The sequence below is a fragment of the Melanotaenia boesemani genome, chromosome 1 (genome assembly GCF_017639745.1).
Source record: "Melanotaenia boesemani isolate fMelBoe1 chromosome 1, fMelBoe1.pri, whole genome shotgun sequence".
NCBI lineage: Eukaryota > Metazoa > Chordata > Actinopteri > Atheriniformes > Melanotaeniidae > Melanotaenia > Melanotaenia boesemani.
This window is the reverse complement of record NC_055682.1, coordinates 334,458-358,132: the sequence shown is the minus strand read 5'-3', so window position 1 is coordinate 358,132 and position 23,675 is coordinate 334,458. Positions and strand designations below refer to the sequence as shown.

Sequence of the window (23,675 nt, the reverse complement as noted above, 5' to 3'; positions counted from 1 at the left end):
TCCCCTCAGACTAGTTCGTTCAAATACGATGTGTGTAAAGTGGAAAAAATGGCCAAAAAATGGCCGCACACGCCAAGATGGCGGGCACCCCGTTGCCATGGCAACATGTGTTACATTGAGTTTTTTGGTCAACACGGGGTGGTACACGTGTGTGCCGAGTTTCGTCTTCCTACGTTGAAGTAGACTTCCTGTTCCCCATTCATGTGGTGATTTTTGGTGACTGTAGGTGGCGCCGTTGAGCCAATTTTGCACTGAATAGTATGCGGACCTTAGAATATCCGATTTTCGCCGGGCTTGACGTGTGTGCCAAGTTTCACAACTTTTCATGGGTGTTTAGGGGGTCAAATTTGGCGTCGAAATGCTTAGGAGGAGAAGGAGAATAATAAACATAGCAGAAACAATAGGGCCTTGCCATACTTTGTATGGCTCGGACCCTAATTAAAGCCGCAAGCGGCATCCATCGGGTCCGAGCGGCCTGGACCCCGCCACCCGTCTCAGACACCTTTTCCTAGTATGGTAGGTAACCTGGTAACATGGAAGGTAACATGGGAAAACACCCGGCTGAAAATCTGAAATGTTGATATACTTAGTTAGCATTTTTTGATAGAATGCTAATTTGCTAGCTAACATGCTATGTTGCCATGACAACAGGTGGTGTAATGCGTTAGGGACCCAACAAGTATGAATCCTGTCAAGTTTGGTGCAGTTCCCATGTATTCCTATGGAGATATGAGCAAACCGTGTTTCATGGCGAGAAGGCGTTTTTCTGTCGGTTGCCACGGTAACACGCTTTGTGCTATTAGAAAGATTTGAATAGCGTTTGGTCCCCAACTTGTCAGGAAGCTTCCCACCAAGTATGGGGTCGGTGGCAGGAATCGCCTCCGACTAGTTCGTTCAAATGGCAGTGAAACCCAAGATGGCGGGCACGCCGTTGTCATGGCAACAGGTGTTCGATTGACTTATTAGCTGGACTTGGGGTGTGACACGTATGAATACTGTGAACTTTGGTGCAGATCCCATCTATTTCTATGGAGATATGAGCAAACCGTGTTTCATGGCGAGAAGGTCATTTTCCATCGGTTGCCACGGTAACATGCTTTCTGCTATTAGATAGATTTGAATAGCGTTTGGTCCCCAACTTGTCAGGAAGGTTCCCACCAAGTTTGGAGTCAGTCGCACGAGTCCCCTCCAACTAGTTCGTTCAAATGGCAATGAAAACCAAGATGGCGGGCACGCCGTTGCCATGGCAACAGGTGTTCGATTGACTTCTTTGCTGGACTTGGGGTGTCACAGGTATGAGTACTGTGAAGTTTGGTGCAGCTCCCATATATTTCTATGGAGATATGAGCAAACCGTGTTTCATGGCGAGAAGGTCATTTTCCGTGGGTTGCCATGGCAACAGGTGGTGTAATGCATTAAGGATCCAACCTGTATGAATCCTGTCAAGTTTGGTGCAGTTCCCATGTATTCCTATGGAGATGTGAGCAAACCGTGTTTCATGGCGAGAAGGCTTTTTCCGTCGGTTGCCATGGCAACAGGTGTTTAATGGACTTCTTTGCTGGACTTGGGGTGTTACACATATGAATCCTGTGAACTTTGTTGAAGATCCCATCTATTTCTATGGAGATATGAGCAAACCGTGTTTCTTGGCGAGGTCATTTTCCGTCGGTTGCCACGGTAACACGCTTTCTGCTATTAGAAAGATGTGAGGAGCGTTTGGTCCCCAACTTGTCAGGAAGGTCCCCACCGAGTTTGGAGTCGGTCGGACCATTCCCCTCAGACTAGTTCGTTCAAATGGCAATGAGATCGAAGATGGCGGCCACCCCGTTGCCATGGCAACAGGTGTTTGATTGACTTCTTTGCTGGACTTGGGGTGTCACACGTATGAATACTGTGAAGTTTGGTGCAGATCCCACGTATTTCTATGGAGATATGAGCAAACCGTGTTTCATGGCGAGAAGGCGTTTTTCCGTCTGTTGCCACGGTAACATGCTTTCTGCTATTAGAAAGATTTGAATAGCGTTTGGTCCCCAACTTGTCAGGAAGCTTCCCACCAAGTTTGGAGTCAATCGCACGAATCCCCTCAGACTAGTTCGTTCAAATACGATGTGTGTAAAGTGGAAAAAATGGCAAAAAAATGGCCGCACACGCCAAGATGGCGGGCACCCTGTTGCCATGGCGACAGGTGTTACATTGAGTTTTTTGGTCAACACGGGGTGGTACACGTGTGTGCCGAGTTTCGTCTTCCTACGTTGAAGTAGACTTCCTGGGCCCCATTCATGTGGTGATTTTTGGTGACTGTAGGTGGCGCTGTTGAGCCAATTTTGCATTGAAGAGTATGCGGACCTTATAATATCCGATTTTCGCCGGGCTTGACGTGTGTGCCAAGTTTCACAACTTTTCATGGGTGTTTAGGGGGTCAAATTTGGCGCCGAAATGCTTAGGAGGAGGAGGAGGAGGAGAATAAACATTTCAGGAACAATAGGGCCTTGCCATACTTTGTATGGCTCGGACCCTAATTAAAGCCGCAAGCGGCATCCATCGGGTCCGAGCTGCCTGGACCCCGCCACCCGATGTCTCCCTGACAACAGGTGGTGTAATGCGTTAAGGACCCAACGTGTGTGAATACTGTCTAGTTTGGTGCCGTTCCCATTTATTCCTGTGGAGATATAAGCAATCCGTGTTTCATGGCGAGAAGGCTTTTTCGGTCTGTTGCCACGGTTACAGGCTTTTTCCTATTAGAAAGATTTGAATAGCGTTTGTTCCCCAACTTGTCAGGAAGGTTCCCACTAAGTGTGGAGTCAGTTGCACGAATCTCCTCAGACTAGTTCGTTCAAATGGCAGTGAAATCCAAGATGGCGGGCACGCCGTTGTCATGGCAACAGCTGTTCGATTGACTTCTTTGCTGCACTTGGGGTGTCACCAGTATGAATACTGTGAAGTTTGGTGCAGATCCCATGTATTTACATGGAGATATGAGCAAACCGTGTTTCATGGCGAGAAGGTCATTTTCCGTCGGTTGCCACGGTAACATGCTTTCTGCTATTAGAAAGATTTGAACAATTTTTGGTCCCCAACTTGTCAGGAAGCTTCCCACCAAGTTTGGAGTCAGTCGCACGAATCCCCTCAGACTAGTTCGTTCAAATACGATGTGTGTAAAGTGCAAAAAATGGCAAAAAAATGGCCGCACACGCCAAGATGGCGGGCGCCCCGTTGCCATGGCAACAGGTGTTCTATTGAATTTTTTGGTCGGCTCAGCATGTTACACGTGTGTGCCAAGTTTCGTCTTCCTATGTTGAAGTAGACGTTCGGGACCCCATTCATTTGGGGAATTTTTGTGTCCATAGGTGGCGCTGTTGAGCCAATTTTGCATTGAAGTCAATGCGGACTTTAGAATATAAAATTTTTCACCGGGCTTGATGTGTGTGCCAAGTTTCACAACTTTTCATGGGTGTTTAGGGGGTCAAATTTGGCCTCGAAATGCTTAGAAGGAGGAGAAGAATAATAAACATAGCAGAAACAATAGGGCCTTGCCATACTTTGTATGGCTCGGACCCTAATTAAAGCCGCAAGCGGCATCCATCGGGTCCGAGCTGCCTGGACCCCGCCACCCGATGTCGCCATGACAACAGGTGCTGTAATGTTTTTTTGTATTAGAAAGATTTGAGGAGCGTTTGGTCCCCAACTTGCCAGGAAGCTTCACACCAAGTTTGGAGTCAGTCGCACGAATCCCCTCAGACTAGTTTGTTCAAATGGCAGTGAAATCCAAGATGGCGGGCACCCTGTTGCTATGGCAACAGGTGTTCGATTGACATCAATGCTGGACTTGGGTTGTCAGAAGTATGAATCCTGGCAAGTTTGGTGCAGATCCCACGTATTCCTATGGAGATATAAGCAAACCGTGTTTCATGGCGAGGGCATTTTTCGTCAGTTGCCACGGTTACACGCTTTTTCCTATTAGAAAGATTTGAGGAGCGTTTGGCCCCCAACTTGTCAGGAAGGTTCCCACCAAGTTTGGACTCAGTCGCACGAATCCCCTCACACTAGTTGGTTCAAATGGGAGGGAAATCCAAGATGGCGGGCAGTGCGTTGCCATGGCAACAGGTGTTCTATTGACATCAATGCCGGAGTTGGGGTGTCACAAGTATGAATCCTGTCAAGTTTGGTGCAGATCCCACGTATTCCTATGGAGATATAAGCAAAGCGTGTTTCATGGCGAGGGCATTTTTCCGTCGGTTGCCACGGTTACACGCTTTTTCCTATTCGAAAGATTTGAGGAGCGTTTGGTCCCCAACTTGTCAGGAAGCTTCCCACCAAGTTTGAAGTCAGTCGCACGAATCCCCTCAGACTAGTTCGTTAAAATGGCAGTTAAATCCAAGATGGCGGGCACCCCGTTGCCATGGCAACAGGTGTTCTATTGACTTCTTTGCTGGACTTGGGGTGTCACACGTATGAATCCTGTCAAGTTTGGTGCAGTTCCCATCTATTTCTATGGAGATTTGAGCAAACCGTGTTTCATGGCGAGAAGGCTGTTTTCCGTCGGTTGCCACGGTAACACGTTTCCTGCTATTAGAAAGATTTGAACAATTTTTGGTCCCCAACTTGTCAGGAAGCTTCCCACCAAGTTTGGAGTCCATCGCACGAATCCCCTCAGACTAGTTCGTTCAAATACGATGTGTGTAAAGTGCAAAAAATGGCAAAAAAATGGCCGAACACGCCAAGATGGCGGGCGCCCTGTTGCCATGGCGACAGGTGTTACTTTGAGTTTTTTGGTCAACTCGGGGTGGTGCACGTGTGTGCCGAGTTTTGTCTTCCTACGTAGAAGTAGACTTCCGGGGCCCCATTCATGTGGTGATTTTTGGTGACTGTAGGTGGCGCTGTTGAGCCAATTTTGCATTGAAGTGTATGCGGACCTTATAATATCCGAGTTACGCCGGACGTGACGTCTGTGCCAAGTTTCACAACTTTTCATGGGTGTTTAGGGGGTCAAATTTGGGGTCAAAGCGCTTAGGAGAACGAGAATAATAAACATAGCAGAAACAATAGGGCCCCGCCATACTTTGTATGGCTCGGACCCTAATTAAAGCCGCAAGCGGCATCCATCGGGTCCGAGCGGCCTGGACCCCGCCACCCGTCTCATACACCTTTTCCTAGCATGGTAGGTAACCTGGTCACATCATATTTAACATGGTAAAACACCCAGCGGAAAATCTGAAATGTTGATATACTTAGTTAGCATTTTTTGCTTGCATGCTAATTCTGCTAGCTAACATGCTATGTTGCCATGAGAACAGGTGGTGCAATGCGTTAGGGACCCAACAAGTATGAATCCTGTCAAGTTTGGTGCAGATCCCATCTATTTCTGTGGAAATATGAGCAAACCGTCTTTCATGGCGAGAAGGCTTTTTCCGTCGGTTGCCACGGTTACACGCTTTCTCCTATTAGAAAGATTTGAATAGCGTTTGGTCCCCAACTTGTCATGAACGTTCCCACCAAGTTTGGAGTCGGTGGCACGAATCTCCTCAGACTAGTTCACTCACATGGCAGTGAAATCCAAGATGGCGGGCACCCCGTTGCCATGGCAACAGGTGTTTGATTGACTTCTTTGCTGGACTTGGGGTGTCACACGTATGAATACTGTCAAGTTTGGTGCAGATCCCACGTATTTCTATGGAGATATGAGCAAACCGTGTTTCATGGCGAGAAGGCATTTTTCCGTCAGTTGCCACGGTAACACGCTTTCTCCTATTAGAAAGATTCGAATAGCGTTTGGTCCCCAACTTGTCAGGAAGGTTCCCACCAAGTTTGGAGGCAGTCGCACGAATCCCCTCAGACTAGTTTGTTCAAATGGCAGTGAAATCCAAGATGGCGGGCACCCCGTTGCCATGGAAACAGGTGTATGATTGACTTCTTTGCTGGACTTGGGGTGTCACAAGTATGAATCCTGTCAACTTTGGTGCAGATCCCACGTATTTCTATGGAGATATGAGCAAACCGTGTTTCATGGCGAGAAGGTCATTTTGCGTCGGTTGCCACGGTAACACGCTTTCTGCTATTAGAAAGATTTGAATAGCGTTTGGTCCCCAACTTGTCAAAAAGCTTCCCACCAAGTTTGGAGTCAATCGCACGAATCCCCTCAGACTAGTTTGTTCAAATACGATGTGTGTAAAGTGGAAGAAATGGCCAAAAAATGGCCGCACACGGCAAGATGGCGGGCAACCCGTTGCCATGGTAACAGGTGTTTGATTGACTTTTTTGGTCAGGTTGGGGTGTTAGACGTGTGTGCCGAGTTTCGTCTTCCTACGTCGAAGTACACTTTCTGCACCCCATTCATTTGGGGATTTTTGGGGTGTCTAGGGGGCGCTGTTGAGCCACTTTTGCATTGAAGTGTATGCGGACATGAGAATATCAAAATTTTCACCGGGCTTGATGTGTGTGCCAAGTTTCACAACTTTTCATGGGTGTTTAGGCAGTGATATTTGGGCTCAAAGTTCTTAGAAGAATAATAATAATAATTAAAGCCGCAAGCGGCATCCATCGGGTCCGAGCGGCCTGGACCCCGCCACCCGTCTCATAAACCTTTTCCTAGCATGGTAGGTAACCTGGTCACATCATATTTAACATGGTAAAACACCCAGCTTAAAATCTGAAATGTTGATATACTTAGTTAGCATTTTTTACTTGCATGCTAATTCTGCTAGCTAACATGCTATGTTGCCATGACAACAGGTGGTGTAATGCGTTAGGGATCCAACAAGTATGAATCCTGTCAAGTTTGGTGCAGTTCCCATTTATTCCTGTGGAGATATGAGCAAACCGTGTTTCATGGCGAGAAGGCTTTTTCCGTCGGTTGCCACGGTTACACGTTTTCTCCTATTAGAAAGATTTGAGGAGCATTTGGTCCCCAACTTGTCAGGAAGGTTCCCACCAAGTTTGGAGTCAGTCGCACGAATCCACTCAGACTAGTTCGTTCAAATGACAGTGAAATCCAAGATGGCGGGCAGTCCGTTGCCATGGCAACAGGTGTTCTATTGACATCAATGCTGGACTTGGGGTGTCACAAGTATGAATCCTGTCAAGTTTGGTGCAGATCCCACGTATTCCTATGGAGATATAAGCAAACCGTGTTTCATGGCGAGGGCATTCTTCCGTCGGTTGCCACGGTTACACGCTTCTTCCTATTAGAAAGATTTGAGGAGCGTTTGATCCCCAACTAGTAAGGAAGCTTCCCACCAAGTTTGGAGTCAATCGCACGAATCCCCTCAGACTAGTTTGTTCAAATAGCAGTGAAATCCAAGATGGCGGGCACCCCGTTGCCATAGCAACAGGTGTTCAATTGACATCAATGCTGGACTTGGGTTGTCACAAGTATGAATCCTGTCAAGTTTGGTGCAGATCCCACGTATTCTTATGGAGATATAAGCAAACCGTGTTTCATGGCGAGAAGGCTTTTTCCGTCGGTTGCCACGGTTACACACTTTCTCCTATTAGAAAGATTTGAATAGCGTTTGGTCCCCAACTTGTCATGAACGTTCCCACCAAGTTTGGAGTCAGTCGCACGAATCTCCTCAGACTAGTTCGTTCAAATGGCAGTGAAATCCAAGATGGCGGGCACGCCGTTGTCATGGCAACAGGTGTTCGATTGACTTCTTTGCTGCACTTGGGGTGGGACACGTATGAATGCTGTGAAGTTTGGTGAAGATCCCGTGTATTTCTATGGAGATATGAGCCAACCGTGTTTCATGGCGAGGAGGCTTTTTCGGTCTGTTGCCACGGTTACAGGCTTTTTCCTATTAGAAAGATTTGAATAGCATTTGTTCCCCAACTTGTCAGGAAGGTTCCCACCAAGTTTGGAGTCAGTCGCACGAATCTCCTCAGACTAGTTCGTTCAAATGGCAGTGAAATCCAAGATGGCGGGCACGCCGTTGTCATGGCAACAGCTGTTCGATTGACTTCTTTGCTGCACTCGGGGTTTCACCAGTATGAATACTGTCAAGTTTGGTGCAGATCCCATGTATTTACATGGAGATATGAGCAAACCGTGTTTCATGGCGAGAAGGTAATTTTCCGTCGGTTGCCACGGTAACATGCTTTCTGCTATTAGAAAGATTTGAACAATTTTTGGTCCCCAACTTGTCAGGAAGCTTCCCACCAAGTTTGGAGTCAGTCGCACGAATCCCCTCAGACTAGTTCGTTCAAATACGATGTGTGTAAAGTGCAAAAAATGGCCAAAAAATGGCCGCACACGCCAAGATGGCGGGCACCCCGTTGCCATGGCAACAGGTGTTTCATTGAGTTTTCTTTTGGACTTGGGGTGTTACACGTGTGTGCCGAGTTTCGTCTTCCTACATCGAAGTAGACGTTGGGGTCCCCATTCATTTTGGGGTATTTTTTATTTCTAGGTGGCGCTGTTGAGCCAATTTTGCATTGAAGTGTATGCAGACTTTATAATATCCGATTTTCGCCGGGCTTGACGTGTGTGCCAAGTTTCACAACTTTTCATGGGTGTTTAGGGGGTCAAATTTGGCGTCGAAATGCTTAGAAGGAGAAGTATAATTAAAGCCGCAAGCGGCATCCATCGGGTCCGAGCGGCCTGGACCCCGCCACCCGATGTTGCCATGACAACAGGTGGTGTAACGCGTTAAGGACCCAACAAGTATGAATCCTGTCAAGTTTGGTGCAGTTCCCACGTATTCCTGTGGAGATATGAGCAAACCGTGTTTCATGGCGAGAAGGTCATTTTCCGTCGGTTGCCACGGTAACACGCTTTCTGCTATTAGAAAGATTTGAATATCGTTTGGTCCCCAACTTGTGAGGAAGCTTCCCACCAAGTTTGGAGTCAGTTGCACGAATCCCCTCAGACAAGTTCGTTCAAATACAATGTGTGTAAAGTGCAAAAAATGGCCAAAAAATGGACGCACACGCCAAGATGGCGGGCACCCCGTTGCCATGACAACAGATGTTTGATTGACTTTTTTGCTCGACTCGGGGTGTTACACGTGTGTGCCAAGTTTCGTGTTCCTGCGTCGAAGTAGACGTTTGTGTCCCCATTATATTGGGGGTAATTTATTTTTTCTAGGTGGCGCTGTTGAGCCATTTTTGCATTGAAGTGTATGCAGTCCATAGAATATTGCAATTTTCGCCGGGCTTGAGGTGTGTGCCAAGTTTCACAACTTTTCATGGGTGTTTAGGGGGTCAAATTAGGGGTCGAAGCGCTTAGGAGGAGAAGTATAATAATAAACATAGCAGAAACAATAGGGCCTTGCCATACTTTGTATGGCTCGGACCCTAATAAACATTTGGAAAACAATAGGGTCCTTCCATACTTCGTATGGCTCGGACCCTAATTAAAGCCGCAAGCGGCATCCATCGGGTCCGAGCTGCCTGGACCCCGCCACCCGATGTCGCCATGACAACAGGTGCTGTAATGTTTTTTTGTATTAGAAAGATTAGAGGAGCGTTTGGTCCCCAACTTGCCAGGAAGCTTCACACCAAGTTTGGAGTCAGTCGCACGAATCCCCTCAGACTAGTTTGTTCAAATGGCAGTGAAATCCAAGATGGCGGGCACCCTGTTGCTATGGCAACAGGTGTTCGATTGACATCAATGCTGGACTTGGGTTGTCAGAAGTATGAATCCTGTCAAGTTTGGTGCAGATCCCACGTATTCCTATGGAGATATAAGCAAACCGTGTTTCATGGCGAGGGCATTTTTGGTCAGTTGCCACGGTTACACGCTTTTTCCTATTAGAAAGATTTGAGGAGCGTTTGGTCCCCAACTTGTCAGGAAGGTTCCCACCAAGTTTGGACTCAGTCGCACGAATCCCCTCACACTAGTTCGTTCAAATGGGAGGGAAATCCAAGATGGCGGGCAGTGCGTTGCCATGGCAACAGGTGTTCTATTGACATCAATGCCGGAGTTGGGGTGTCACAAGTATGAATCCTGTCAAGTTTGGTGCAGATCCCACGTATTCCTATGGAGATATAAGCAAACCGTGTTTCATGGCGAGGGCATTTTTCCGTCGGTTGCCACGGTTACACGCTTTTTCCTATTAGAAAGATTTGAGGAGCGTTTGGTCCCCAACTTGTCAGGAAGCTTCCCACCAAGTTTGAAGTCAGTCGCACGAATCCCCTCAGACTAGTTCGTTAAAATGGCAGTTAAATCCAAGATGGCGGGCACCCCGTTGCCATGGCAACAGGTGTTCTATTGACTTCTTTGCTGGACTTGGGGTGTCACACGTATGAATCCTGTCAAGTTTGGTGCAGTTCCCATCTATTTCTATGGAGATATGAGCAAACCGTGTTTCATGGCGAGAAGGCTGTTTTCCGTCGGTTGCCACGGTAACACGTTTCCTGCTATTAGAAAGATTTGAACAATTTTTGGTCCCCAACTTGTCAGGAAGCTTCCCACCAAGTTTGGAGTCCATCGCACGAATCCCCTCAGACTAGTTCGTTCAAATACGATGTGTGTAAAGTGCAAAAAATGGCAAAAAAATGGCCGAACACGCCAAGATGGCGGGCGCCCTGTTGCCATGGCGACAGGTGTTACTTTGAGTTTTTTGGTCAACTCGGGGTGGTGCACGTGTGTGCCGAGTTTTGTCTTCCTACGTTGAAGTAGACTTCCGGGGCCCCATTCATGTGGTGATTTTTGGTGACTGTAGGTGGCGCTGTTGAGCCAATTTTGCATTGAAGTGTATGCGGACCTTATAATATCCGAGTTACGCCGGACGTGACGTCTGTGCCAAGTTTCACAACTTTTCATGGGTGTTTAGGGGGTCAAATTTGGGGTCAAAGCGCTTAGGAGAACGAGAATAATAAACATAGCAGAAACAATAGGGCCCCGCCATACTTTGTATGGCTCGGACCCTAATTAAAGCCGCAAGCGGCATCCATCGGGTCCGAGCTGCCTGGACCCCGCCACCCGATGTCGCCATGACAACAGGTGGTGTAATGCGTTAAGGACCCAACAAGTATGAATACTGTCAAGTTTGGTGCAGATCCCACGTATTCCTATGGAGATATAAGCAAACCGTGTTTCATGGCGAGGGCATTCTTCCGTCGGTTGCCACGGTTACACGCTTCTTCCTATTAGAAAAATTTGAGGAGCGTTTGGTCCCCAACTTCTCAGTAAGCTTCCCACCAAGTTTGGAGTCAGTCGCACGAATCCCCTCAGACTAGTTCGTTCAAATACGATGTGTGTAAAGTGCAAAAAATGGGAAAAAAATGGCCGCACACGCCAAGATGGCGGGCGCCCCGTTGCCATGGCGACAGGTGTTACATTGAGTTTTTTGGTCATCTCGGGGTGGTGCACGTGTGTGGCGAGTTTTGTCTTCCTACGTTGAAGTAGACTTCCGGGGCCCCATTCATGTGGTGATTTTTGGTGACTGTAGGTGGCGCTGTTGAGCCGTTTTTGCATTGAAGTGTATGCGGACCTTATCATATCCGAGTTACGCCGAGCTTGACGTGTGTGCCAAGTTTCACAACTTTTCATGGGTGTTTAGGGGGTCATATTTGGGGTCGAAGCGCTTAGAAGAACGGAGGAGAATAAACATTTCAACCACAATAGGGCCTTGCCATACTTCGTATGGCTCGGACCCTAATTAAAGCCGCAAGCGGCATCCATCGGGTCCAAGCGGCCTGGACCCCGCCACCCGATGTTGCCATGACAACAGGTGGTATAACACGTTAAGGACCCAACGTTTATGAATACTGTTAAGTTTGGTGCAGTTCCCATGTGCTCCTATGGAGATATCAGCAAACCGTGTTTCATGGCGAGATGGTCATTTTCCATCGGTTGCCACGGTTACACGCTTTCTCCTATTAGAAAGATTTGAGGAGCGTTTGGTCCCCAACTTGTCAGGAAGCTTCCCACCAAGTTTGGAGTCTGTCGCACGAATCCCCCCAGACTAGTTCGTTCAAATGACAGTGAAATCCAAGATGGCGGCCACCCCGTTGCCATGGCAACAACTGTTCGATTGACTTCTTTGCTGGACTTGAATATTGTGGTTCATGGCGAGAAGGTCATTTTCCGTCGGTTGCCACGGTAACATGCTTTCTGCTATTAGAAAGATTTGAATAGCGTTTGGTCCCCAACTTCTCAAGAAGGTTCCCACCAAGTGAGTCGCACGAATCCCCTCGGACTAGTTTGTTCAAATGTCAATGAAATCCAAGATGGCGGGCACCCCGTTGCCATGGCAACAGGTGTTCGATTGACTTCTTTGCTGGACTTGGGGTGTCACAGGTATGAATACTGTGAACTTTGGTGGAGTATTTCTATTTCTATGGAGATATGACCAAACCGTGTTTCATGGCGAGAAGGTCATTTTCCGTCGGTTGCCATGGCAACAGGTGGTGTAATGCGTTAAGGACCCAACCTGTATGAATCCTGTCAAGTTTGGTGCAGTTCCCATGTATTCCTATGGAGATATGAGCAAACCGTGTTTCATGGCGAGAAGGTCATTTTCCGTCGGTTGTCATGGCAACAGGTGTTCAATTGACTTCTTTGCTGGACTTGGGGTGTTACACATATGAATACTTTGAACTTTCTTGAAGTTCCCATGTTTTCCTATGGAGATATGAGCAAACCGTGTTTCTTGGCAAGGTCATTTTCCGTCGGTTGCCACGGTAACACGCTTTCTGCTATTAGAAAGATTTGAATAGCGTTTGGTCCCCAACTTGTCAGGAAGCTTCCCACCTAGTTTGGAGTCAGTGGCACGAATCCCCTCAGACTAGTTCGTTCAAATGTCAATGAAATCCAAGATGGCGGGCACCCCGTTGCCATGGCAACAGGTGTTCGAATGACTTCTTTGCTGGACTTGGGGTGTTACACGTATGAATACTGTAAAGTTTGGTGCAGATCCCATCTATTTCTATGGAGATATGAGCGAACCTTGTTTCATGGAGAGAAGGTCATTTTCCGTCGGTTGCCACGGTAACACGCTTTCTGCTATTAGAAAGATTTGAATAGTGTTTGGTCCCCAACTTGTCAGGAAGCTTTCCACCAAGTTTGGAGTCAATCGCACGAATCCCCTCAGACTAGTTCGTTCAAATACGATGTGTGTAAAGTGCAGAAAAATGGCCAAAAATGGCCGCACACGCCAAGATGGCGGGCACACCGTTTTCATGGCAACAGGTGTTTCATTGACTTTTTTGCTCCAGTCGGGGTGGTACACGTGTGTGCCGAGTTTCGTGTTCCTACGTCGAAGTAGAGTTTTGGGACCCCATTCATTTGGGGATTTTTGGGGTGTGTAGGTGGTGCTGTTGAGCCAATTTTGTATTGAAGTGTATGCGGACCTTAGAATGTCGCGATTTTCACCGGGCTTGATGTGTGTGCCAAGTTTCACAACTTTTCATGGGTGTTTAGGGGGTCAAATTAGGCCTCAAAGCGCTTAGGAGAAGTATAATAATAAACATTTCAGGAACAATAGGGCCTCGCCATACTTTGTATGGCTCGGACCCTAATAAAAATGTTATAAAAAAAAACAAGGTGATAAAAGTGTGTTTTAAGAAGTGACTTAAAAGATGAACTGATGGTGCCAGCCTTATTTCCTCAGGCAGGTCGTTCCAGAGTCGAGGGGCTCGGATGGAAAAAGCTCGGTCACCTCTGGTCTTGAGTTTGGACCCTGGCACAGCTAAAAGGGACCTGCCTGAGGATCTAAGGCTGCGGGGAGGCTCGTAGGGTGTCAGTAACTCTGTCATGTAGCCGGGTGCCACACCTAAACAAGCTTTAAAAGTAATCAGTAAAACTTTAAAATCAATTCTAAAACGTACAGGGAGCCAGTGCAGCGAGGCTAAAACAGGGTCATATGTTGTCTTCTACTAAAACCAGTGAGAAGCCGAGCTGCTGCGTTTTCAACAAGTTGGAGGAGAGAGAGGATTTATTGTCAAGACCGGAGAGGAGGGAGTTGCAGTAGTCGAGTCTGGAGAAAATTAGAGCATTGATAACTTTTTCTAAATCGGGCCGGGAGAGGACAGGTTTGATTTTACTGATGGTGCGGAGGTGAAGGAAACAGGACTGGCTGACTTTTTTCATGTGAAGATGAAAATTAAGATTGGAATCAAGTATAACACCTAGGCTTCTGGCAGAGGGGGTGATGTTAGAGGAGAGAGGACCGAGACTGTCTTCAATATGGGCGGTGGAGTGAGGAGGGTTGATGAAGATCATTTCAGATTTAGTAGATTCTGGTCCACCATCTGGCGGCTCAGGAGGAGAAAGCAGGGCTTCGTCAACACTGTGTAAATTTTGTTGTAGTAACAACTAAACGTGTTACCACTGATGCTGATGACACACACAACTACATAACCATCTCACCAGGAGACTACAGTCCGATCCAGACTCTGATCAACTGCATGGATCAGGTTAAAGATCGGATGGGCCAGAACTTCCTTCAGTTAAATGAAGACTAAACTGAAATAATAGTTTTTGGAGCCAAAGAAGAAAAATTAAAAGACAGTTCTCAGCTTCAAACAGCAAAGTTCAAAACTACCAACCAAGCCAGAAACCTGGGAGCAGTCCTGGACTCAGACCTGGGAGTAGTCCTGGACTCAGACCTGGATTTTAGCAGTTATATTAAGACAACTGTGAAGTCGGCCTGTTATCACTTAAACAACATCTGGAGGATTAAAGGACTGATGAGTCAGCAGGATTTAGAAAAACTGGTCCACACTTATCTTTAGTAGACTGGACTACTGTCATGCTGTCCTCACAGGTCTCCCTAAAAAGTCCATCAGACACCTGCAGTTAGTCCAGAACGCTGCTGCTCCAGTTCTCACTAAGACCAGGAACATAGATCCTGGTACTCCAGTCCTCACTAAGACCAGGAAAGTAGATCCTAGACCTCCAGTCCTCACTAAGACCAGGAAAGTAGATCCTAGACCTCCAGTCCTCACTAAGACCAGGAAGGTAGATCCTAGAACTCCAGTCCTCACTAAGACCAGGAAAGTAGATCCTAGAACTCCAGTCCTCACTAAGACCAGGAAGGTAGATCCTAGACCTCCAGTCCTCACTAAGACCAGGAAGGTAGATCCTAGACCTCCAGTCCTCACTAAGACCAGGAAGGTAGATCCTAGAACTCCAGTCCTCACTAAGACCAGGAAAGTAGATCCTAGAACTCCAGTCCTCACTAAGACCAGGAAAGTAGGTCCTAAAACTCTGGTCCTCACTAAGACCAGGAAGGTAGATCCTAGAACTCCAGTCCTCACTAAGACCAGAAAAGTAGATCCTAGAACTCCAGTTTTCCCTAAGACCAGGAAAGTAGATCCTAGAACTCCAGTCCTCACTAAGACCAGGAAAGTAGATCCTAGACCTCCGGTCCTCGCTAAGACCAGGAAAGTAGATCCTAGACCTCTGGTCCTCGCTAAGACCAGGAAAGTAGATCCTAGACCTCCGGTCCTCATTAAGACCAGGAAAGTAGATCCTAGAACTCCGGTCCTCACTAGGACCAGGAAAGTAGATCCTAGAACTCCAGTCCTTAGATCTTTACACTGGCTTCCTGCTGTTAGTTTACAAAGACCTGAATGGTTTAGGACCAGAATCCATTCAGGATCTTCTGGTTGGTTATCGTCCAACTTGATTCCTCAGGTCATCAGGGTCAGGTCTACTTTCTGTTCCCAGAGTCAGAACTAAACATGGAGAGGCAGCGTTCAGCTTTTATGCTCCTCACATGTGGAACAAACTCCCAGAAACCTGCAGGTCTGCTGACTCAGCAATTTTACATCAGAGTTAAAACTTTTCTATTTGCTGCCTTTTATCAGAACAACTGTTAATTCCCCAAACTGGAATTTTAATTCTGGCTTTTTATCCAGTTTATTTTAGCTTTTTCTTTCTTTTTTTATTTATTGAATTATTTTTTTAGTTTGTTTTTAATGCACTTGCTTCCTGCTGCCCGCTGTGATGCTTTTAATGTTTTATGTAAAGTGCTTTGAATTGTCTTCTACATGCAATGTGATGTAGAAATAAGCTTGCTTTGCCTTGCCTTACAGTGAGGATGGAGGGCTGCTGACCTCGGCTCAGGACATTGTGAGGTGGTGGAGGGAATACTTCGAAGACCTCCTAAATCCCACCAACACGTCTTCCGATGAGGAAGCAGAGTCTGGGGTAGCTGGTGCTGGCTCTCCCATCTCTGGGGCTGAGGTCGCTGATGTGGTTAAAAAGCTCCTCGGTGGTAGGGCCTCTAGGGTGGATGAGGTCCACCCAGAGTTCCTTAAGGCTCTGGATGCTGTAGGGCTGTCTTGGCTGACACGCCTCTGCAGCATCACGTGGACATTGGGGACAGTCCCTCTGGACTGGCAGACTGGGGTGGTGGTCCCCCTCTTCAGAAAGGGGGACCGGAGGGTGTGCTCCAACTACAGGGGGATCACACTCCTCAGCCTCCCTGGTAAGGTCTATTCAGGGATGCTGGAGAGGAGGGTTTGTCAGATAGTCGAACCTCGGATTGAGAAGGAGCAGTGTGGTTTTCGTCCCGGTCGTGGAACAGTGGACCAGCTCTACACCCTCGTCAGGGTCTTGGAGGGGTCATGGGAGTTTGCCCAACCAGTCCACATGTGTTGGACAAGTGGTGGACTTGTACTCCGGGAGTAGGGAGTGCCGGACCCCCTTGTACGAGCTGTCCGGTCCCTGTACGACCGGTGTCAGAGCTTGGTCCACATCGCCGGCAGTAAATCAGAAACGTTTCCAGTGCGGGTTGGACTCCGCCAAGGCTGTCCTCTGTCACCGATTCTGTTCATAACTTTTATGGACAGAATTTCTAGGAGCAGCCGGGGTGTTGAGGGGATCCGGTTTGGTGTCCTCAGGATTGGGTCTCTGCTCTTTGCGGATGATGTGGTTCTGTTGGAAAAGGGTGGAGTGCTCTATCCGGGTCTGCGATAGGGTGTAACTTTGGTATAAACAAGAACATGTTTAATGGTATCTAAAATGAAGCCAAAAGCAACAAAGGAAACTGCTTGTAGTAAATTCTCCAATAAAATATTCTTAAAAAATAATAAAATGGGATAAGTAGAGTTATGCCCCCCACACCTTTTCTTTAATGGACACTATCCGCACATAGAAGGAGGAGTTTCAAGAGAAAAATAAAGATAATTTACACAAACATGTCCAATGAATTTAGTTTACAGTTAAATGTTTTCTTTTCAAAGTAAAACTATAATTGCATGTATGCTGTAAAACAAAAGCAACATATGATTGGTTGCAAGGCTGTAACATGCTTGACATTTTCAGATAATGTCTATTCAGAGGAAAAACTCTTCAACCATTTTACATGTATTTACTTTACAGTATTTATCATGAAAGACTAACGTTGTCTAAAAATACAAAGAAAAGTAAGTCCTTTTTACTGCTCTTTAAAATAGAAACTATTTTTGCACAGTTCATCCAGAATGGGTTTTTAGAGATAGCATGCTTCCATCCACATGTGAAGGGGGCGGGGCTGCAGGGAGAACGGATCTCCAACATGGCTCCCTGTAACACCGACAGGCCGCTTTCGTCTTGTCTTTGTCCATTTACATCCTTCACCGGGAAGCCAGACTGCTCCCAAACAGGAGATTTTACCTACAGAAGAGGGTCTTCGGGCTCCAGTTTCTCCTTAAAACTGTCACTAGCCATACCTTCCGCTAGCATAGTGCACGGCATCTGTTCTGAACCGAAAAATCCGAATACGGATACACGTACTGTTACGCCCTGTTTGCTACATGTTTCATGTCAGGCAGTGTGAACTATTTATACAGATGACCTCCACCCTGGTGCAGCTGATAAAAAGACCTGGTCGGACCTCAATGTGGAGGCAGAAGACAGACTTTCCTCCCACCGTCAGAGTGTGTCTACAACCGGAGGAGGAAGATCAGACCCACCTCTCACCCTGCCACTTTCAGGCCTCGTTTGTACCTACGGCAGCTTTAGAAATGAAACCCAAGGTTCTGTAAATTATTTCATTCATGCACATCTGCACGTACAAACAGCTGTGGATGCATGAACAGGGGGCTCAAAGGGCCGGTCCAGGTCGGTGGCTGTCCTCCCTGAGCCGGGTTCTGGTTCTGTCTAGAGTTGTTTCCTTTATCAGCTCTATCAGCTTGAACCTCTTGAACCTCTCCAATCAATAATCAGTCAATGGAAAATTAAACATGAATGAATTCATCAAGAATGTTTTTGAGTCATCAAACTGATTCAGTTCCTGAACAAAAATAATATTAAAACAGTTCCATTGATCAGTGATCAATGATCAGGATCATAAATGAAGCTGACTCACCTGTCTGGGATTCCAGCTGTTCCCTCTCCGAAGCCGCACTTCGGCATTTAAGACCCCCGACAGGAAGGAGGTCACGTGACCTGCTGGGTGGGCGGGGTCATCTTTACAGAGAGGGAGGGGTGTGTGATGTCATCAGGTTGTTTTCTATTATCATTTTTCCACCTCAGAGAAAAAACAACCATTTAATCTCAGGTTTCTAATCGACCGAAACATTTTCAGCTCCAGAAACTGATGATTGAACTGATTAATAATTGATAAATTATTGATCAAACTGGACTAAACCAACTGGACCGGCCCAGACTGGACCTGACTGGACTGGACCAGACTGGACCTGAATGGACTGAACCAGACTGGACCAGACTGGACTAAACCTGACTGGACTGAACCAGACTGGACCAAACTGGACTGAACCAGACTGGACTAGACCAGACTGGCTAGAACCATGCAACTTCGTGTGCTGGGTTCAGAACAACGTGGACCTGGTTCTGTGGAGATGGAGGTGACAACGGGGACGGATGTAGCTCAGGTGGAAGAGCAGACATGTGAACCAGACTGGACCTGTTCCACTTTAGAACCAGATCAGACCCGTTCCAGTTCAGAACCAGGAGATCTTTATCAGTTGTTGGAGTCAGTCGGTTAGAAATGAGGAGAAACATTTAAATTCTTTTCTGGACAGAAACCAGAGATTCTGGATCCGGATCACGTTTCCTCCCTCACACCAGGACCAGGTTCTGGTTGTGAGGACGTGACCACAGACAGACTGAAGCTGGTTTTTGTCTCTGTGGTGAGTCACACAGTGTTCATTTAGAAGTCAGTAATGAGGTTCTGATTGGAGAACATCACATCAGCTGCTTCCTTCCATTAGTGCCAATCAGCTGCTTCATCAGAGCCTTCGTCCTCCTCATCCTCTGCCTGCTAACATGGCCGCTTCGCTGAACGGTGACACGCCGATGACATCACAGAACAAATGATACGAGACGTCCTGCAGCTGCAGCTTAATACGACCGCTGATTACAGCCAATCAGCAGGAAACCGGCGTAATGGACATGTTTACTGAGAGCACGCACTTCCTGTTTATGCTGGGCTGTTGCCGTGGTGACAGGTTGTTGAACAGGTGACCAGCAGATAAACACTGAAGTTCAGAGCAGAGGTGGCTGGTTCTGTTTATCTATGACCATGAACCAGTTAACCCAGTAACCCAATAACTGGTTAACCTTAATATATTCATGCAAAAACAGATTTAAAATCTGATCTAATCTGGTCTATTGCAGGCGTGTTGACCTGAGACCAGGTCGTGGAGTCTTGAGGACCAGGTCGTGGAGTCTTGAGGACCAGGTCGTGGAGTGTTGAGACCAGGTCGTGGAGTCTTGAGACCAGGTCGTGGAGTCTTGAGACCAGGTCGTGGAGTCTTGAGGACCAGGTCGTGGAGTCTTGAGGACTAGGTCGTGGAGTCTTGAGACCAGGTCGTGGAGTCTTGAGGACTAGGTCGTGGAGTCTTGAGGACTAGGTCGTGGAGTCTTGAGAACCAGGTCGTGGAGTCTTGAGGACTAGGTCGTGGAGTCTTGAGGACCAGGTCGTGGAGTCTTGAGGACCAGGTCGTGGAGTCTTGAGGACTAGGTCGTGGAGTCTTGAGGATCAGGTCGTGGAGTCTTGAGGACCAGGCCGTGGAGTCTTGAGGACTAGGTCGTGGAGTCTTGAGGATCAGGTCGTGGAGTCTTGAGGACCAGGTCGTGGAGTCTTGAGACCAGGTCGTGGAGTCTTGAGGACCAGGTTGTGGAGTCTTGAGACCAGGTCGTGGAGTCTTGAGGATCGGTTCGGAAGAATAAAGGTAAGCAGCTAAGGATCATTAATTCGTAGAAACTCAATAGGCTGTGGCAGGCCACCCTGGAGGCCAACTTCAAGCCAACTGCACAAGTCTCCATCAAATGTGGTACATACCATGGAGATGCTCTGTCCCTGCCTGAACCCCCTCAGCCAATTAATCAACAAGACTGGCTGCTGACTCAGGAATGGGGCCGCCATCAGTCACCTCCCCTACATGGATGACATCCAGCTGTACGCTAAGAGTGAAACATGGACTCACTGATCCACACCACCAGGATTTACAGCAGGGAATCAGAATGTCATTCGGACTGGAGAAATGTGGCCAGATAGTAACAAAATGAGGGAAGATGGTCCATACAGAGAGCCTTCACTCCCAGAGGGCAGAATAACAGATGCTGAGGAGAGCTACAAGTACCTTGGCATACCACAAGCAAAGGGCAACCATGAAGAAGCCACAAGAAAAGCTGCCACAGCCACATATCTGCAACGAGTAAGGAAGGTTCTGAGAAGTCAGCTCAATGGCAAGAACAAGATCCGGGTAACTAACAGCGATGACCTGCCAGTGATCAGATACCCAGCTGGGATAATAAGCTGACCAAAGGAGGACGTTCAGACCACAGATGTTAAACATGGAAGCTGTTCACCACGCATGGAGGGTTCCACCCCAAATCCGGACTCCAGAGGCTCTACGCTAAGCACAAAGAGGGAGGCCGAGGACTAGTGAGCATCAGGGCCGCTATCCAAGATGAAACAGCCAGGCTCCATGAATACATCAGGAAGATGGCCTGAGGGGACGAAGCACTGAGCTGGACAGTGTCGGGAAAGTTCAGCTTCTACGTGAACTAGTTCAAAGTTCAGTTCACACATTTTAAAATGAACTAGTTCATAGTTCATAATTCAAATAGTTGAACCAAGTTCATAGTTCTAAAAGTGGACTAGTTCAGAGGTCTTTTTCCCAATATTTTACTGCGAGCTATTTCTGTCAGAATACGGCATTTTCCTGTTGTCATAAAAAATAATTTAAGTGATCGTACGAAGACGGTGTAGGGATCATGGAGGTAGAGGTGGAGCTGCTGCCTTCATTGGATTTTGCCTCCATGTTTTGCAATCTGATGACACATGCACGGTGCAGCTATATGGAGGTGGCGTTGCCAGATCTGGTGTTTTTCATCTATATATTAAGGCCTGTTTATGGTCAGTTTTAGTCAGGATTTAGTCTGGAAGGCTCCATGGAAATTTGGAACTCTTTGGAAGAAAGTTCAGTTGTGAGAGAACGGCGTTCACTAACAGCAGAATGAGCGCGCTCAATAACTTTCATCAGGCAGAAATACAGAAGGTTCCGTTCACCTTCACCCAGAGTATGAACCAGTTCAGGCACAACAGTGGAAGTGGAGAAATACTAAGGACTCAAGGAAGAGCTGGAGAACACCTGGAAGGTGACGGCTCCAGCAGATACCTGGAGAACCATCAGACATCTCTGAGAGCACTTTTTATCATTTTCAATGAAACATTCTGTGTTTCAAATCCTTTTGTTTGAACAATCCATTATAAATGAAGATTGATTGGTTGAGTCTGATCAGATATTATTCTGCTCGTGCATGTGTCACTGTACTGTACGCGTGGACAGTATTACTGTTTATTTTCTGAAGCACACACAGTGGTCTGATAGTAAAACAGGTCACTGACTCACTCTCACCTGACTGAGCCGTGCTCTCACTCAGACATCCCTAATCGATCCCAGACCTCACCAATCCTGTGAACCGGAACTAAGGTGCAGATCATCGGTGACCCTAAGCGGGTCGTTCCCTGATCTTTCAGCCATGGTCTTCGAGTCTTTGGTCAGCGACCTGCTAAACAGGTTCATCGGGGACTATGTGGAGAATTTGGACAAGTCTCAGCTGAAGATCGGTATCTGGGGAGGTGAGCTCGCTGCTAGCTAACAGCTGCTGCGGTGAGACGCAGACCGGACTCTGTTCAGAAAAATCCCACTTTAAGCTCGCGCATCTCCTTAAAGACAAACAAACCAACAAAATGTGTCAGAACCTTTAAAATTTGGGCATCAGAACTGGACGTAGAATTCGGCTATAATCTCAACCAGAAACCAGCTTCAGTTCCGACTAAATCTTCATTTTAAACTGCTGCTCGTGCATCAAAACGGGACCGGAAGTGGTCGCGTTATTCTACTAATTAATGTCAGGTTTTTGTCGTTAAAGGTTCTGACAGTCAATGAGATGTTCCCCGAATTAAAGACTGATTCACGAAGATCCGTTTGGACTCACAAGACCACTTGATGCTGCGCGTTACCGGAACCAACAGCGTGTGCATGAAATTAGCTGATATCTGAAGAAGGTTCTGTAGAAACCTCTTCCTTGCAGAGCGTCATTGGCTCCATCACCTGGTAAACAAACAAACAAACAAACAAACCGCGACTCAACTGCACAGGTTGTTCTGTCCGAACACAGATAAGATCCGTTCGCAGTTTTCAGTATGAAACCGAGTCAGTTTTGACTGTTAAGACCAGTACCAGGGAGCTTATCAGGTCCACACGCGCGCGCACACAGTTATTTCTTATAAGTGTTAAACGTGGAGCAGAAACAACCATCATTACTGTGAGTGCGCGCGTGTTACAGGTTGTAGGTAAACAGGAAGCCCATTCATGTGAAACAGGTTTAGAACCGGATCATATGAGCGTCTTCAGTTGGGGATGGTGGAACTGAGGCCTCATGAAACATCGAGTCAACTTTGACACCACAGCCTGAAATCTACAGCTGTGTAGAAACATTTGACACGGTCAAAGAGCGCCATCTGCTGGCTGTGGGTGTGTGCTGCACCAGAGGGAAGGACAAGGTTTCCCTTAACAACAGGAGGGCTATGTTCACTCTGCAGGCTGAAGGGACCCAAATCCGATTTTTTGCCCCTGTGTGACCTGTATCTGATCTTTTCATGACAGTCTGAACAACACATCTGATTTTTTCAAATGCGACCCAGGTTGCTTGGATATGTGGTCCTACATGCGACACATATCTGATTTTTTGCCATTTGACTTCAGTCCGAACGGCCAGGTCGCATTAATCCGACCTACACGTGGTACACATGATTGTTTATAAACTCTTATCTGTAAAGGGTCACACCTCCACCACTCCGGGCTGCGACTCCTCACCCACGTTTCTCTGTACAGACGTTGCTGCTGCTCCACAAAATGTCATGGCCAAAAATCTGACTCTCCTCCTTAAAATGATGCCATCGGAACTTTGCTGGTTACAGTTGGATAATAAATTAAAGATTGCAACTTAAGCTCTGCTGTTACGTCCATGTTTACTTCCGCAAACATGAAGACGTCACACGCACACTCAATGTCACGTCCTCGTGTCTTCTACGCATGCCGGACACTGTTGGTGCTCATAAGGTTCATACAGGAGATCACATACAAGTCGCATTTAATTTGAAATATGAACAGACTCTTAAAAAAAATCGGATTTCACAAAAAAATCCGAATTGACCATCGTGCCCTGCAGTGTTAACCCAGCCTAGAACTGCCAGAGCTACCGTTGTCATAAGGCTCCCGCGGCGCATCAGCTACGTGTTCTCGTGTTAATTAGCGCTGTTAGCGCTTTC

The 23,675-nt window shown here is 47.1% G+C and overlaps 2 protein-coding genes and 1 long non-coding RNA gene across 5 annotated transcripts in view; 2 read left to right on the top strand and 1 right to left on the bottom strand.

The window, feature by feature from the left end:
- LOC121639674 (agouti related neuropeptide) overlaps positions 1-22,560 on the bottom strand; it is a 57,145-nt gene extending 34,585 nt beyond the window's left edge. The window contains exons 1-2 of one of the 3 annotated variants that reach the window (XM_041985073.1): positions 22,496-22,560; positions 18,237-18,337 (exon numbers count right to left, since the gene is read on the bottom strand). In XM_041985073.1, coding sequence (XP_041841007.1) covers positions 18,237-18,283 — 47 coding nt within the window. In that variant the 5' untranslated portion in view covers positions 18,284-18,337; positions 22,496-22,560. Of the gene's footprint in view, positions 1-17,943; positions 17,995-18,236; positions 18,399-21,756; positions 21,822-22,495 lie in introns of those variants that run through there. The other 2 variants (XM_041985064.1, XM_041985083.1) reach the window with 2 other exon arrangements.
- Positions 13,487-13,921, top strand: LOC121639701. Its single transcript, XR_006010242.1, has 3 exons — positions 13,487-13,506; positions 13,676-13,678; positions 13,838-13,921. It is a non-coding gene; the product is annotated as an uncharacterized LOC121639701 (long non-coding RNA).
- Positions 21,783-23,675, top strand: part of LOC121639658 (vacuolar protein sorting-associated protein 13C-like) — a 271,744-nt gene continuing 269,851 nt past the window's right edge. Inside the window, 1 exon segment of the mRNA XM_041985039.1 lies at positions 21,783-21,980. Coding sequence (XP_041840973.1) covers positions 21,881-21,980 — 100 coding nt within the window. The 5' untranslated portion in view covers positions 21,783-21,880.